Consider the following 17,881-nt stretch of genomic DNA (forward strand, 5'->3'; position numbering starts at 1 on the left):
CACATGAAGCAGATGCACCTGAAGCAGATGCACATGAAGCAGATGCACCTAAAGCAGACGCACATGAAGCTGATGCACCTGAAGCAGATGCACCTGAAGCAGATGCACATGAATCAGAAGAACCTGAAGCAGAGGCACATGAAGCAGATGCAATACAAACTAAAGACTACTCCGATGCTTACATCCAGGAGATCCTTCGCATAATTGATGAGAGGCTACAAAAGAATCAGGATATAACCGTAGGCACTGAGTTTGAAGTTTCTCTAAAACAGCACATCTGTGGCATTGCAGCCAGACACTTTCAGAAAATGCACGAGGATTTCCTGAAGGAGAATGACCCTCACTCATGCCTGAACAAAAACAAAGAAATGTTTTGTGATAGCTTTAAAGATGTGTTCAATCAACGAGACCAGAGCCAGAAGAAGGCAGAAGAATTCACCAAACAATGTTTGAAGCCTGCAGTTGAAAACTTTGTCTACAGTAAACTGGGTCCTGATATCATTCATGAAATGAGGAAACAATCACAGTTCATTGCAAGAGTCTACTCCCAGTATGAGATTTTACTGGATTTGCTCTCAAAGCACAGCTTTAGTGAGTACGCAAGGTACATTCGATCATATGAGGGATATGTAAAGGAGTGGATACTCGACCAAACAGTGAAACACTTATCAAAAGATTCTAAGATGTTTGAGCTAGTGGATCAGCATCTTGACTCAAGTATCAGCAGCATAAAGGCTGCAATTCACAAGGCCACAAAGAAAACAAGTGCTGACTTGAAGACATTCATTAACAACTTCTGTCAGGAACTTGGTGATACACTGGTCATTTCCCAGGATGCACTTGGAGCTTTCATGATCCTGAACAAAGCAAACCAGGAACAGTTTGCTCACTGGTTCACAGAGTTTGTGAATAAAATGGAAAACATTCTAAAGCAAAAGTTTAAAAGAAGAGACATCAAGAGTATACTTAAACATCTTGATGTCAATCCCCAGAATGAGCTTTTCACACAAGTGATTGGATGTGGTAAACAGTGTCCCTTCTGTGGAGTGGCCTGTGTGTGTGGAGGTGGTGACCATACTGTGCATGAGGCTTCACTGCATAGGCCAAAGGGTCTGAAAGGAGTCAAGTGGGAAAAAACACGAAAACTAACCACTGACATATGCTCGTCATCTGTGGTGAGTGACATCCGTTTTCGCAAAGATGCTACTAAAGGTGAATGGATCTCTTACAAAAATTACAAAGACATCTACCCAGATTGGAACATTCCTCCAGATGGAAGCTACGAGGCATCAGACTACTGGAAATATGTAATGGCAACGTTCAATGAGGAGGTTGCAAAAGAATATGGTGTAAAGCCTGCTGATATTCCTACAACTTGGAAAGATATCACACGTCTGCAGGCAGAAGAGAGTCTCAAAGTGTCATTTAACATGAACTGAGAGACAACAAGCTGTCTGATTAGAGAAGTGCACATCCTCCTCATTACACTGATTCATTATCCTGTTATGGATAATTTGATCCATTTATGTTTATCCTTTATCTGATAATTTTTTTATGATTTTAACAAAGTAATCTGCTTTAACTCTGTGTTGATGAGCTCGCTGAAATACAGTCTGATAGTTTGTGTACATTCTAGGAGCACATGTTAAGAAACATACCAAATGGGTTTAGGATTTTGTTTGACATAACATATCAATATCTTGCCTCTAAAAATATCGACGCAAATAATCAAAACAGATTTTTTTTTTTTTCATCGAATGTAATCTGATATGTTATGTTTTTGTTTCTATAACAATCCTTATGTCAAATATTTACATATATTGCCTCTTATTAAAATATGACCATGTCTTTGTTTGGTATCATCGTTTTCAAACAGAATTTAAAAACCTGTGACGTATCTCATGTGAAATACTTACACTTCTAATGTAGGAAAAGATTAAGTGTATATGTCAATATGTTGTTGAGGTTTTTTTCTTTTTAAATTTAGAGCAACCTTTTAATTTTCTCCCTCAGAATGAAGGGTTTCTTTCTTTTGAGTTTCATCTTTTTGTGACTATTTACACTTTGAAAGGAATTAAAAGATCATTCACTCCATTTGTGATGTTGTCAACATGTACGGATGAATTACTCAATTAAACAGATTCCATACAGAAACAATGGCAGTGCTCAGCATGTATTCTTCAATGTTCCCGGAGGCACAATCACAGCAAACAGACCACAACAGGAATACTATCACCTTTAACTTTTCTTTTTTTGAATTACTTTTTCACATCTACAGTCATAGGTTTTGTGTAGGTTTGCTACTGTGCAAAATCTGCATTTACTATCAAAGTAAGCTTTCGTTACAATTTTCAAGTTTCAGCAAATCAGTTCTGATTTTGTTGGTAGGTCTACAGGGTGGCTCTGTAAGACGTTAAACACCTCCAACATTCTCATTCATTCTCTCTCTCTCTCTCTCTCTCTCTCTCTCTCTCTCTCTCTCTCTCTCTCTCTCTCTCTCTCTCTCTCTCTCTCTCTCTCTCTCTCTCTCTCTCTCTCTCTCTCTCTCTCTCTCTCTCTCTCTCTCTCTCTCTCTCTGTGTGCGTGAGCGAGTGCGATTTTCGTTCTTATTTTCTCTTTGTTTGTTGTTAATATTACATTTTTTACTCACATATCACATTAGAGTCACAGTAGTTTATTTTCTGGTGGTTTGGGTCTATCTCCTTGGGTGTCTTTCCCCTCACCAGCGTCTTGCTGGTGGCGTGGTGGCCACCATGGCCACTGGGAATTTTAAATCACTGACACGCAAACACGGGGTTAAAATATGTGTAAGTTTCCCCTGCAGCGTGGAGAGCATCGGTCTCGCTGTGGGGGAGAAGGTCGGTCACAGCTGTGTGGTGTGAGCGGCCCGTATGAACAGCGCCGTGGTCGTGTTTTTGGACCGCGTGGAGAAGGTGAACTCCGTGGTCGAGACAGGTATTGTTGCGGGTGGAAATCAAAGGAGAGGAGTCGTCGTTCTCAAGTTGAAATTAAACAAGTTTATTCAGAGGTCAGAGGTCAGGAAAACGCGGTGTTCCGCAATTGAACATGCATGGGTCTCTAGTTCTATGCAGAAGGCTGCACAGGAAGAAAGATGCTTAAACAGAGTGCGCACATAGATTATATATTGATATATTGGGCGTGACAGGGGTTCTTCTTGGATTGGTCGAAACTAGATGGAGGCTGCTGCATCTAGACGGGACAGTGCCTCATCCTCTTGGAATGACGCGTGATGAAGATGTCGTACGTGCACTCCGTTGTCGTGGTTACCAGAGGTGATAATGTTGCTGTATCAGTGCAGCTGCGTTAGTGTGCTATCTGGGAGAGATTGTGGGCCAAGGTCTACTCACTGTCTCTGTGCTAACTGAATCAGGGAGTTGGGATGTGTGCTATAAAGTGTTGACTGTGCATCAACAGAATGTAATATCTAACACCACACACCCTCAACACTGACTTTAATGACTGCTACAGCTCTTTGTGTTTTTCTTTTGCTTTATGTTGACAGTGCTTTAAAGGAGGTTATTGTTTCTCACCCACCCAACAGCAAGGTGTGTCATAAGCTTGGCAGGAAAAGACCTGTTACAAAAGATGAACATTTAATGAGTTACACTAAATCAGAAAACCATCAAGCCAAACCATTTTCACAACTATATATTAGAGTCTGCATATTTCAAATGCAATTACCTAAAAACACTACATGAAATACAGTTATTGAATCTGGTAATCTTATTGTATTGTGTAGTGATAACATCTATGTAATTTTGTATGAAAACAAGCAGCTAGTTTTCACCGGTAAATGAAATGCTCTCTTTGCACAAAATGGGATATAATCCTCATATCTAAGTTATGTTAACTCTGTAGTGAGCCTAAAATAAAAACCGTAACAGAAAATACTTTAATAATAATAAGTAATAATCAATAAATGCACCACCGAAAAACCAAAGGAACAGCCCAGGCTTCATCTCAGAGGTGAAAGTGAAAGTTAAAGTGAGGCGTGGTGAAACAGGAAATGAGACAGAAATGAGAACAAACAACATTTTGTCTCCACGATGGAAAACTACTGAGAGACAAAGAGTTTCAGACGCTGAAGTCTCCAGTTTTCTGTTGAACAGGTAATTTACCACATCAACATGAATTCAATCTGTTGTTTGTTAGATTAGTTGTATTACTTTGCACCAGAAATACAGTGTAAGTGAACTTCCCACCACCTCAGGATGTGAGATTACATATTACAGGAGAAGACAACTGTGTCATGTATCACTTTTTTTCTTATGGTTCTTTTACAGATTTCTGACCCTGAAACATCAACTCCAATGAAAGAAAAACCTTTTCAGATCCAGCTTTGTTTAGCAAAGGAGTTTCCACTGGAATTAATATTGCAATGTTTATTCTCTGATGTTTTATTATCAACAAAAGTTTTTTTTCTTACATTCTTTGTTATTGTCTCTCCTTTCTGACTGCCGTTTCACCATATCTATTTAAAAAACGTTTTAAACGCTTCAGTAATGTCGTTGTTTCCACAGCTTGCATTTGAAATAAATCACTCACATCCACAGTCCATGTTCAAAGTTAACATGTATATCAGATATTGAATAGTTGAAAACCTGAATTTCCGCTTAACAAGACTACACAAATTTATTTTTTAATTAAAATATGCATTTTAAATAACTAACTTTTTTTGTTAGTTAGTTCAAGTTCAGCACACAATTAATCTAAACTATTATCAAAGCAGAAGTGATGAGAATAATCAGAAGCACGATAGCCCCATAAATCACAAGTTTCACACTTGCATTGACCTGAAACACTGTCGCTGCTTGTGCCACATCAAATACTTAAGAGTAACTCCCACTTTACAACAATATTTAAACAGAACCATCCGATATCTCTCCATTGCATAGATATGAATTCTCCTGACAGGTAAAACCACAAAGCCAAACACCTCAGGCCTAAATGTAACTGCTCAGTTTCCACTCTTCCATTCACAAACGCTCTGACCAACAAGTGATGAGCGAAAGGTCAGCATATTCCAGAACCAGTTAGATCCTCCGCGAAATACAACTGCTAATTACACCAATACAGTGGATTGTTCTCAGAGATAAAGATCAAGAATAACTGACGTCCTGATGTCATGGAATAAGACACTGCGCCATTAGAATCCACCAGGTTTCCCATTTGGTCCGTCACATTTCCTCTCACGGGACTAGATAAGGGTTTCTACTGCAGACAGTGGAAGCAGAGGACAGAGTGCACGGCTGCAGAGCTGTCCCATTCTTACCCTGATGTCTGTTTATTCTACTTCGCTTGTCGCCTCCGAGATATTTTAAGTTCCATTGTGGTGCTTCGGCCTCTTTGTGGAAATTCCTCACGGGTTTGTTTTCATGGCTATTCATTTTAATGGCTGAATGAAAAACTACTCATTCTTCAGTCAGGCTGAAGCTACTACATGTCAGTCTGATGAGCACTAGCGCACTCTGCTGGCATACACATGGAAGTGTTTCACTACATGTAGACAGTTAAATTTAGTTTACAGAAACCAATTTGGGTTGAATCTTTTAGCTGACAACCAGAAAATAAACATATCACTTGCCAAATCTTGCCTTTTCATTTCCTCCGCCAGCATATGTTGTTAGCAGTGGTGTATGGCTGCGTTGAATCACTGCTGTAAACGGCCTCAGAGTAATCAAAAAATAAATCCTCACATCAAGGGACTTTAAATGTGTTCAGGAGGCTCAATGCATAAATATGTAGAACCAATGCTGTAGCAGGGTATTCATGTCTTTGAGTTATGCGTTTTTCACTGAAGGATTAGAAACAAGAAAAACAATATGTGATAAATGCTTTATTGGTCAACTCCCCAGCTCTCAGCAGTCCCTGTACACACCTAATGGTCAAGTCCTGAAAATGCACTTCAGTGACTGACTGACAGATGACCTGTCCAATAGGAGGGGGGCAGGGTGTGAAGAGGCCCGACTGTTGTGTCCGCCTCATGCATCGTTTCTGTCACACACACACACACACACTAGTTCAGTGACCATGCGATTGCATAGGCTTCACATCCATAAACGTTGCTATGGCTATCATCTGCATTCAGCACAACTGGTAAAAATTTCAAAAAACCTGTAAACTTCATGGTAAAACCTTTATGGGATGGAGTCGTGTGGACAGTGTAGCCAATGTTCCCCACTCCAGTCTGTCTCGAGCAGTCGTCAGAGTCACAGCATTCGCACAGAGCCTGGTCCCCCTCTGTGGCACGCCACCTGAGGGACAGAGGGACATCCCAGTAATACCTAGATGCATTTATATCAGTGGATGTTAAGATAAGACTAGTGCTGCACAATTTGGTATAAAAAAGACTTATTGCGATTATTGTGGACGATCTTGCAATTGCAATATAAGTGCGCAGTTACTGATTATGTTTAACGCATATTTCTTGAAAACATTTCCATCATTACATGAATTTGCAAGTGTCTAAACGGAATGAACAGAAAAACCATGATGACAGTTCTTTACTTGTCTGGCGAGAGTGCACAATATAGTCCAATGAGTCCAATATAAGACAGGCTTTGACCAGATAATTGCAAGTTCACTCAACAATGGAGTGTACAAGTGTTGCATTATGGGTTGCAAGGCCGGTGAGTATTTAAGTATGTCTATAGTGACTGTTTCAGAGATAGTTAATTTCGGCTGCAGGAGTCTCTGCTTGCTGCTGTCACATGTTCAGCTGCTCCGGAGGAAATAAACCCATTAAGAGTGAGAACAAGTTTTTAGCGCAGAAATAAACCAGAAAGAGAAAATCGATCACACAGCCACTGCTACTGTCACGGACGATGAGCTCAGCAGGACTGGAGAGAGACGATTGTTTATATCTGCACAGAATTAAACATTCAATCACAGCTTTTTGTGCTAATATAACTGCACGGGCTATTGATGAATATTAGATTAATCCTGCAGCACTAGTTCAGACCAAAGCATGATGAACTGATTCAACACTGAACGTCACTAGATGCAGCCTAACCTGAATGTGGGCCTGTGGAAGAAGCAGGCTTTGTTCAGGCGGCTCTGGGAGTTTTGTTTCAGAATGGCCCTCAGGTGGCAGCTGATGAACATCTTGAAGAACAAAGCCAAATGAACAAGAGTACATTTGATCCAGTATTGATTTCAGCAATGTGATAAATACACTTGTGCGTGATTAATCATAACGCAACTGAAAAGTGCTTGGCTGACAATACACTGCTGAAGGATGAGTTAAAAAATAAGAAAGATGAATTCCCCAAATAGTATCTTTGTGCGAATAGGGTTATTCTAGTGTCAGTCGTCATTTGGAAAATAATAACGTGACAACTGCCCAATGAGGTGTTGTTACCTGTTCCCCAGAATCCGGCTTGAAGTGGAAGGCTTGCACACTGAAGCACAACCGGTTTTCTTGCTCCCGCTGGAGGAATTTAGATGAAGACCCTGGTAATACACTGTCTACAAGACATCTGGAATGATGGAGAAACATATCTCATTTAGACATGATGATTCCAAGCTGGTCTGAAACACTTAAAGATGATCATACTTCACTCATTAGATCCAATGTGACATTTTAATTCTTGGATTGAGCACTTTTGTTACCTCTGCCAAAGAGGATTATGTTTTCATCTACAATTGTGTGTTAATCTATTATTTAGCAGCATTACACAAACAAATACAAGACTAGCTGCTTCAAAACTTGGTGGAATGATGCAGAATAAAGTTATTCGTGGATCTTGATGAAAAAAAAAGCTGTTTGAGGGGATTGATGTGTGTGCTTGAGCAAATGTGTTTAGATCCAAATAAAATTCATGATCTGGTGAATATAAAAATGATTTGACTGTTGGGCTTAGTACTTTGAACCAGCCACAAATGCACAGAATTTTGTTGAGGTTTTTGGAGCCAGAAGGACCTACTGACCCATAATTGGTGATAAACCTGTAGCTTGGCGAGGAGAGAGGGTCAGGCTTCAGAGTAGCAACACAGTAGTCCACATATACAGTGAGTAGAGGATGCAGCGGCGCCTCCACACGGGCCTCCAAAAACACTGCTTCCCCCTGCTTGTACACTGAGGAACTACGTAGATAGTTGCAGTCATCTGTGTGAGGACATCACTTTTTTTTATTTTTAAGTCGGTTACAATTTCATATTATTTTGAAAGAAATATTGACAGTGAAATCCTCCACTGATACATTCAAACTTCAGTGAGATAGAGTTTTCACCTGCCATGGTACGAAGGGAGAAGTGCAGAAAGCCAAATCCACCGATAGTGGATGTCATGGGTTGCCAGGTTGGGGTTAATGCGTCTGCATTCACCGTCTGCTTTCTGTGCTTACAAAAAAAAGGCACGGGTCATACAATTAAAGTGCTGATGGCTGCTTATAACGTCACTTAACATTGCTCCAATCCAGTGGTTCCCAAATGGTGTGCACACTGGTGTGCTTTGAAGTAAGCCCGGATGGGATTTTGAGAGAAATGTACAATATCATTATTGCCTCATGGTTCCAGAGTTCAGTGGAAACAGAAAAGAGTGAATACAGAGTTTCCACTACGGACCAACGCTGTAAAATCATGGGCGCTGAAATATCCTTAACTAAAGTGATATTCAAACGATTCAAATGTTTCCAGTGTACATAAACAATACTGCAACAGCCTCACCTGTTATAACGGCACTCAACAGGTATGATGGTTGTTGCTGCTCTAACTATGACACTGCCCGAAGAGGTCGAAATTACAGCAGGAAATAGAAAGAGCTTGTTGGAATACACAAGCCACTCCCCATGAACCTGGAAAGTAGCAATAATATCGACATTAAAACATAAATGTATAATTCTATAAAAAAATTCACTGCATCATATTTTTATTTTATGTTTTTGTTAATTGAGTAATGAATTGCCTTTCTGTCAATCAATGCAATTATGAGCTTTCAATTTCCTTTTTATTGGTCCAATCGTCTGAATAAGATACTGTCATATAAACAGCACTGTCTAATTACCTTGACCCAAATAAGGTCATACTCAGAATAAGCAATAACTAAATTAACACATGGAACATTATGGCTTTAGTTGCATTATGTCGACATCATCCTCAGACTCCGCTGTAGCACGTAAACTGGAATATGAATGGAATATTCTATTAGCAACTCATGTAAACATTATAATGGAAATATTGTCTTATTCAGAATAAGGCCAATAGGCAGTGTCTCTGTCCATGAATCCAATACTGAGTGATCTGTTTCCCCAAATACAAAACAGACAAGCTAGTCCAACAGAACCCTGCATGTGAGACCTATGAGACCCCTTGGTCACGATGCAGCACCAACTGCCTGATGGTTCCTCTATAGCAATCTTCAGGAAAGGGCTAAACACATGGGTTAGTTCTGCCTAAAACAGAAAATGCACTCACTATCGACCCAGCAGTATGCAGACGGAGGGGTGGGTGAAGTGTTCGAGTCCACAAAATTCATTCATAATTTCACATTCGTCTCAAAACAGCATCATCTTCACCGTGTTTTTTAGTCTAGATGTCCACTGTAAACCATGGAAGGAGAGAAGTGAGTATCTGTGGACATTTGGCCCAAAACCTGGTGTAAATGAAGCTGTTTAGTCCAATTTGATTGTCGGCGCTTGGGGATACTGGAAGACACCACAGGACCAGTATGGAGACATTTTATTTTGGGTTGCTCACTGTTTTGTGGACTAAAACGCTTCAGCCTCATCTACATCGATATAGTGGTAAAGTAGATAATTGGTGGATTTTCATTTCTGGGTGAACTGTCCCTTTAAGGAAGCCATTTAGCAAGGTCATATCATTCTTGCATTTTATTCAATTTGAATATTTTCTCACTTCAGTGAGACTTTTTTCTGTTTCAAAATAATTGAAAATGTTTGTAATAATTGAAAGTTCTATCTCTTTTATTCTTATCTTTTATTTTGTTTGAAAATTATGGCAAACTTTGCTTTCAGATTTGAAATGTATATTTGGTCGGAGTTGTTTTTCCATGTGCCCTGATGTCGGTGAAGGAAACGGGCTTTATAACTTTTCCTCGAGTTTCTACCCGAGTGCTCAGACTTTGCCTCCGCGGCTCTCCCTCTTACTCTGGACTCGGCCCCACAGTCCCGCAGCCCCGCGGTGATGACCGCTGCCTCGCCGGTCATGAGGCCCCGCGGTCCGCACGCCGCCTCCGGGCCCCGCGTCGGCTTCGCCCCGAGTCGAAGGTGCTCGCGTCTGAACGGGACCCGTCTCTCCTCGAGGAGCCGCCGCTGCACGGTGACCCTCACCTCCGCCTCTCCGCAGCGGATCTCGAGTCCGCCGCTGTCCCGGGTTCCCGTGGCGAAAGAAGAGGCGCTCACCGACAGCGCGACCGCCAGAAAGTGGAGGTGGAGCCAGGTGAACTGCAGCAGGACGGCCATGTTCACACAGGCAACGTGGGTAGCGACCGACGGCTGGAGTCGCATTGTCCCAATCAGTTGCGCAGAGAACTGTGGGAAACACCGTCAGAAGAACTTCAGTCCCATTCATTCATCCATCCATCCATCCATCCATCCATCTATTCATTCATTCATTCATTCATTCAAATATCCATCCATCTATATCCATGATCTATCCATTCATTAATTAATTCATCCCTCCCTCCATTCATCCATTCATTCAAATATCCATCCCTCCATCCCTCCTTTCATTCCTCCCTCCATTCATTCATTAAACTATGCATCCATTCATTAATCCCTCCCTCCCTTCATCCATCCAGCCATGCATTCATCCATCCATCCATCCCTCAATTCATCCATTTATTCATCTCTGCATCTATTCATCCCTCCATTCATCCATTCATTCCCCCCTCCCTCCCTCCCTACATTCATTCATCCCCACATCCCTCCATCCATCCATCTATCCATTCATACATCCCTCCCTCCCTCCATTCATCCATTCATTCAGATATCCATCCATCTATTCATCCATTCATTCATTCATTCATACATCCCTCCCTCCCTTGTGAGCTGAGCTGGCTGTTGTTTCATGGCAGAAACAGCTACTATATTCTATTCTTTGACCTTATCATACATCATCTGAAAATGAATCATTGTATATCAGAGACAAGGCCCCATGTACTACCTGAGAGGAAGTTGCACTTTTTACACTTTCCATTGCATGTCCATACATAAGCAAAGCTGATATTCAACTTATCAATGAATCCAGTTTATCTGTATTATGTATTGATGCTAAAGATGAGTTGCATGATACTGCAACATGTAGCCTTTCTTCATTGTAAAAGTTGAATTTCATGAGAAGAAGTTTCATAGCTTGTTTATTTTCTGCAAATTCCACCACATCTTCATGTTTGTCCCAGTCTCAGTCTATTCATGACAACCTTACAGTTCATTTTGATCGTGTGGGAAACACGTAATAAATATTGTAAGCTTTGTTTCCATAGGCTTCACCATTGATTTCTAGAACAGGCAATGCACTAAGCTTCCTGTGTGTGGCATTATTTCAATCTACTGCAAACTATCCCTTTCTGGGAAACCATGTGACCGTGTCAAACTGAAAGTGAAAGTAACTTGCTGAGAACCATTAAAGGAGTCTTCAGCAGCACATTATTGCATTAGCTCTTGTGGTGGAGAGAAGTGTTTTGTCTAGGCATCAGCAGAAATACTTAACCTGCAAATCCAGCGGAACTGCGAAAGAAAAGTACAAAAATTTAAAATGCAAAGTGCTTTTTATAGTAGTCCTATACAGACACATAACAACCCCAAATTGTTCTCTTAAGGATTTATTTCAACTGACTGAAAAATTATAACAACAATATACATATAATTTTACAATTTTGGAACCCCAGATGCTGATGTTCAAATAGTAATGGACTAGTGCATCTGAACTTCAAGTGCCTCTTGTGTCTTCCTAAGAACAATAATAGACCACAGTATAACCACTAAATGATTCTGTAAATATCACTAAACAATGGACGTTTCATCAGTAGCAGGAATGATACACAATGCCCCTTATGGTAACTCAAACAAAGGGAAACAAGTTAATATGTCACAAAATAAGATTTCAAACTAAAAAGAGGACTCGCAGAAATGACTCAAGTGAGTACCTGTCGCAGGCCCAGCTTAAACGCTTTAAGTATATTTGGTTATGCCTCAAATGTGTTTGTCTTCTCCTGGATATCCTTGTCGTGCTCTGTAATACAAGCAGTGAGAATATATTTTTAACAATATCCTATTTGCACTTCTTTTTTATTTAGATTGGTTGCTTTGCAAATTGTTGCTTAAATGTGGATGTTATTGCACTGCGTTCATATACAAATATTTGTTCTATAAAATGTATAATATGTAAGAGTCTAGTCCTGTGTGTGGATCATATAGTTTTGATTAAAGGTGTGGGTGGGCGTACACATTTTTCAGTTTTCAAATCGTGCCGCGGCATTATTAAGTTTGGGAAATGCTGATCTAGAGGAAGCAAAACTCTTAACAAAGTTTCTGAAGGTGAACCTGCGGAGGGATCAATGCCAGAACAGCCTGCCCGACCCCGGTCGACCAAGGCAGCCCGACCAATATCTGGTCGGGTGCAAAGGCATAACAGGTAGGGCGCGACATGTACGGATGAATTACTCAATTAAACTGATTCCATACAGAAACAATGGCAGTGCTCAGCATGTATTCTTCAATGTTCCCAAAAGCACAATCACAGCATACAGACCACAACAGGAATAGTATCACCTTTAACTTTTCTTTTTTTGAATTACTTTTTCATATCTACAAAAAAAGGTTTTGTGTAGGTTTGCTACTGTGCAAAATCGGCATTTAATGTCATGGGTTTTTATTCACAGTAATGGAAACGTGACAACAGGTGAACCTTCTAAATTTACTAACCAGTCTGATACAGTCAATAGTTTTTTTCTCATAGGAGTAGAAAGTCAGCTTTAGTTACAATTTCCGCAAATCAGTTCTGATTTTGCTGGTAGGTCTACAGGGTGGCTCTTTTTAAAATCTCATCCCATGAATCACACTTATTTGAGATTGTGTAATACATGAAGGAATATCTGAGAAGTCAGAGTCTCTCTCTCTCTCTCTCTCTCTCTCTCTCTCTCTCTCTAACATCCTTTTCTAACACCACACACCCTCAACACTGACTTAGATGACTGTTACAGCTCTTTGTGTTTTTCATTTGCTTCATGTTGACAGTGCTTTAAAGGAGGTTATTGTCTCTCACCCAGCCAACCGCAAGGTGTGTCATAAGCTTGGCAGGAAAAGTCCATTTACAAAAGATGAACATTTAATGAGTTAAAATAAGTCAGAAAACCATCAAGCCAAATAATTTCACAACTATATATTGGAGTTTGCATAGTTCAAATGCATTTTCCTATAAACACTCTATTAAATAGTTATTGAATCTAGTAATCTTAGTGTATTGTGTAATGATAACATCTATGTACTTTTGTATGAAAAAAAGCAGCTGGTTTTCACCGGTAAATGAGCTGAGCAACATGATCTTTTATCTACTACAGGATTTCTGTAGGTTATGACGAGATCCATTTAAAGTAGCAGTGTGTAAGATGTCTAAGGATTTCTAATGCTCTCTTTACACAAAATGTGATGTAATCCTCATATCTAAGTTATGTTAACTCTGTAGTGAGCCTAAAATAAAAACTATAACGGAAAATACTTCAATAATAATAAGTAATAAACCATAAATGTACCCCCGAAAAACAAAAGGAATGGCCCAGGCTTCATCTCAGAAGTTAAAGTGAAAGTTAAGGTGAGGCGTGGTGAAACAGGAAATGAGACAGAAATGAGAACAAACAACATGTTGTCTCCACTATTGAAAACTACTGAGAGACAAAAAGTTTCTTACGCTGAAGTCTCCAGTTTTCTGTTGAACAAGTAATTTACCACATCAACATGAATTCAATCTGTTGTTTGTTAGATTAGTTTTATTACTATGCACCAGAAATACAATGTTAGTGAACTTCCCACCACCTCAGGATGTGAAATTACTTATTACAGGAGAAGATAATTGTGTCATGTTTTATACTTTTTTTCTTATGGTTCTTTTCAACTCCAATGAAAAAAAAACCTTTTTCAGATCCAGCTTTGTTTAGCAATGGAGTTTCCACTGGAATTAATATTGCAATGTTTATTCTGTAATGTGTTTTATTATCAACAAAAGTTTCTTCGTTCCATTCTTTGTTATTGTCTCTCCTTTCTGACTGCCATTTCACTATATCTATTTAAAAAAAGTTTTAAATGCCTTAGTATTATATTGTTGTTGTTTACACAGCTTGCATTAGAAATAGTTCACTCACATCCACGGTCAATGTTCAAAGTTGTTAACAGGTATATCAGATATTGAATGGTTGAAAACCTGAATTTCCGTTTCACAAGACTACACAAATATATTTTTCATTAAAATATGCATTTTTATATAAGTAATTTTTTTGTGACTCTTCTGGAATACAAACCCTGTAAGTCATTCTAATATAAACATTAATTTAGCCAAACTAGATATGAATGTATAATATGATATTAATAAGTATTGTAACTGTTTTCAACAGGACCACTAATCGTCTTCGAAAAGCAAAGCTGAATCATGCTGCTTTTCACTCACACCAACCATTGTAAACAAATCTGTGTATGTATATAATATAATTTTTTTTAATATAAATACCCCAAAAAAATAACTGGTTCAAAAAGTTGAGTTTTGAGATGTTGCAAACCTAAGAACTCAGTCCTGTCAATGTGTGAGTGGGGCTCTGCTGGAATCCAGAATTACTTAAACTTTCACAAAATCGATGGAGAGAATTTCATTTCATAGTGAATATTTGTGTATAACATTGTGTGATTCCTGCTTTGTCTACATTGATTTCCTCACAAATTAATTCTGCAGCACAGGGAACAGAAACACCCTAAGCCAGCAGCGGATTTATCAACTTCCATATTTTTAATTCCCTGGAAACTTCTCTTTGTCTTATTCTGGGAAATCACATGATCAAACCAAAAGTGAAAGTGTTGACCAACAGAATAAAAGGAGGGTGTCTGCAAGCACAGGTCTGTATTGGCATATGCAGCAAAGTGTGATATTATATCTACAGCAGCAGGACACCTACGAATCCTGGAGGAAAGACTGCGGCAGATCTCTACAAAGGTGAGTTCCTATAATATTTTATCTGTTATTTTGTCAGAGAACAACCATTATTATTTGAACAAGTGACAAGCATTGTGTCCTGATACTGCCGATACAAACTTGCCACGTGGCAACGTGCGGCTTCAAGGAAGTAATGTGTATCTGCTTGACTTGTTAAGTGGATGTTATTATCGTCCTACAATATTACACCACCGATTAAAGGGTGTCTCTTTCGAACGGTCAAACTTCCGTGCAGTCAACCTTTATTAAGCACTTGACTATGGAGACATTCTGAATTCCCATGCTTCACTCTCAAAACTCAAGCACCTAACTCCTGTGCATGGACAACAAATATCGTACTCGTCCCAGATAGATGTATCATGTTATTCATGTCTGAAGCTCTAATGTTGAAGCTTCCGAACTCACGTCTCTTTTTCTCTCATTTTAAATCTGTTGTCTACATTATGTGATCTATTAACTACTGGAACTGGAATAACCGTAAAATAAAGGACATTTAACATTTATTCCAATTTATTTACAATGTATTTTGTCCTTCACATTTTTACCCAGTTAAAGTGCAATATAATAAAGTTAATTATACTACGTTATTATCAATTGGTTAAGCATTAAAGGGACCACACCTAGCACTTTGTTATACAACTCTATGTTGCCTAATGATGAATAAATTAACCTTGTACTATGGAAGTCAATGCACTCTCAAAGCAGTGAATTGCACCCATTGGCAGTTTTTGGTTTGCAGCACCCCCCAGTGTTTGTAGTGTTAACCTTAGATGTCCCTCATGTATTCATAAATGTTGGCAGAACTGGTTGCACGGAGCAGGTTCCACTTAAAATGGAGTTGACAGCAAACTGCCCTCGAACTTGAGTCCCACATTTCACTTGGAGGTTCAAAGCTTTGTGATATAGTTGTATTTGTATTAATGTTTTTGTCTACTCCCTGTTTCTTCATTTTTTAATGTGTAGCTGTTTTTTGTTTTGTTGTTCTTGTGATATATTTGTGTTATTTCGTGTCCACTAAACTTCCCAATGGTTAGATAATTGAATAAACAGATAAATAAATACATTTAAAAATAAACATAGAATAATGAATTCTGTTAAGTTCCTTATATTTGACATTAAAAGCTGGACTCTTTACTCAACTTCATTTGCAGGACAGCTCTCGCTATTATTAACTATTGTTGATTTGATATTCAAACCATGATTGGCTTATAAAATATGATGCATTGTAATCGATTGTAAGGATAATACTTTTCAATTAAATTATCTCCAGCTCAAACCAACTATAGCAGTAACACGTACTTTATACATCACTTCTTCAATCAATTCAACAATTTAAATAAAATACTTTTAATCTGAAAATAGTGTAAATTCATGAAGCAATAGGCCAATGAGTTAAGGACTTAAACTTTCAACGTAGTGTTTTGCTTTGTTATATTGTGAAAACTGGATTAATTTATCCATCATGTTCCAGGGCCTCTTCCCATCAGGCACTCTGTTCAGAGTTTTGTTCTTTGACTTTACTTTGCCTTTAACTAAACATGCAGCATAAATTTGTTTCTGATTACTTTAAGAGAAAAGCAGATTTAATAATCTGGACCGAGTGAGACACGACTGACACTGGACCCAGAATGGATTGCTTAGAGGAGGAAGAGGTAAAAAGTTTGTTTTTATCGTTACATTTTCCCATTAGGGATTTTAAACGGGATTATGAGTCGATTAATTACACTACAATTAACTGCTTTTTGTTTTTTTTCAAAATTTTCAAGGAGTTCTTTGCGACCAACGATACGTTCCCTGAGCCTTACAGTGGGGAGAAGGATCCCTCAACAACACAGTCTAACTGTAAGTAGCCAGTCCAGTGAACAGAGAACATGGTGTGATCTGGAGGTACTGAGAGGTATTTCTTTCTCTTCTCTTATGACAGATGTTTCTCCACCAGAAGAAGAAACACCTCTCAGTTCAGGCACGAGGACTGTTTCAGATCCCTGCAGTGACCCACTCAGAGGCAGTGGGATCATGGAGGGCTCCAGCACTTTAGATGTTCAGGGCAGGAGTGGAACAGGAAGCCCTTCAATTGGAACATCTGCCAATACACGTAAGTGACAGAAAATAGTAGTTGCAATAAAAACTGTGAAGAATTTAATCTCAAAACAAGAAATTCATTCAATGAGATGCTTCACCAATGCATGATGCAGTCTTAAATACTCAATATGTGCAACATTTCTTTTTTAATCATGCCACTACTTCATGAAATTTTATAACTTTACAGCATGCCAGTGTAAATTTAATCTGTAAGACCCACCATAATCTATTCATAATTCTGGTTATATGTGTGATGTATCTATTCATATCAACAAGATAGTAGAACATATTCAAGGATGTAGCTTTTGACTGATTACCGGGCCATTTATATTTAAATACTTTATATTTACATCAGGAGCGGCTCCTCTCTACAGAGGCCACCATGTTTTTACAGTAGCCCAGACCGGACAAACTAAACACTGTTTTAGAGTTTTTTATAACAACTGAATTTACCACAGGTTCTCTTTTATGTTTGGAAAGTAGGGGTGAGGTGAGGGGTGTTCAGCTAAAGCATGGAACTGCACCATTAGATATCACTAAAGCTTACACGCTGAAACTTTAAGTTAACATGAATGCACCAAAGGTCAACTTCTAACAAAGACGTTAGTTGCATATTAACTCC

The 17,881-nt window shown here is 39.0% G+C and overlaps 1 protein-coding gene across 3 annotated transcripts in view; it reads left to right on the plus strand.

Moving 5' to 3' along the window:
- The window catches only part of LOC128429816 (interferon-induced very large GTPase 1), a 37,810-nt gene that overhangs the window by 8,530 nt on the left and 11,399 nt on the right, over positions 1–17,881 (plus strand). Inside the window, exons 1-4 of one of the 3 annotated variants that reach the window (XM_053415634.1) lie at positions 15,019–15,177; positions 16,749–16,829; positions 16,944–17,019; positions 17,102–17,272. In XM_053415634.1, the coding sequence (XP_053271609.1) occupies positions 16,806–16,829; positions 16,944–17,019; positions 17,102–17,272 (271 nt within the window). In that variant the 5' untranslated portion in view covers positions 15,019–15,177; positions 16,749–16,805. Of the gene's footprint in view, positions 1–15,018; positions 15,178–16,748; positions 16,830–16,943; positions 17,020–17,101; positions 17,273–17,881 lie in introns of those variants that run through there. The other 2 variants (XM_053415635.1, XM_053415633.1) reach the window with 2 other exon arrangements.

The sequence above is a fragment of the Pleuronectes platessa genome, chromosome 23, assembly GCF_947347685.1.
Source record: "Pleuronectes platessa chromosome 23, fPlePla1.1, whole genome shotgun sequence".
Taxonomy (NCBI): Eukaryota; Metazoa; Chordata; class Actinopteri; order Pleuronectiformes; family Pleuronectidae; genus Pleuronectes; species Pleuronectes platessa.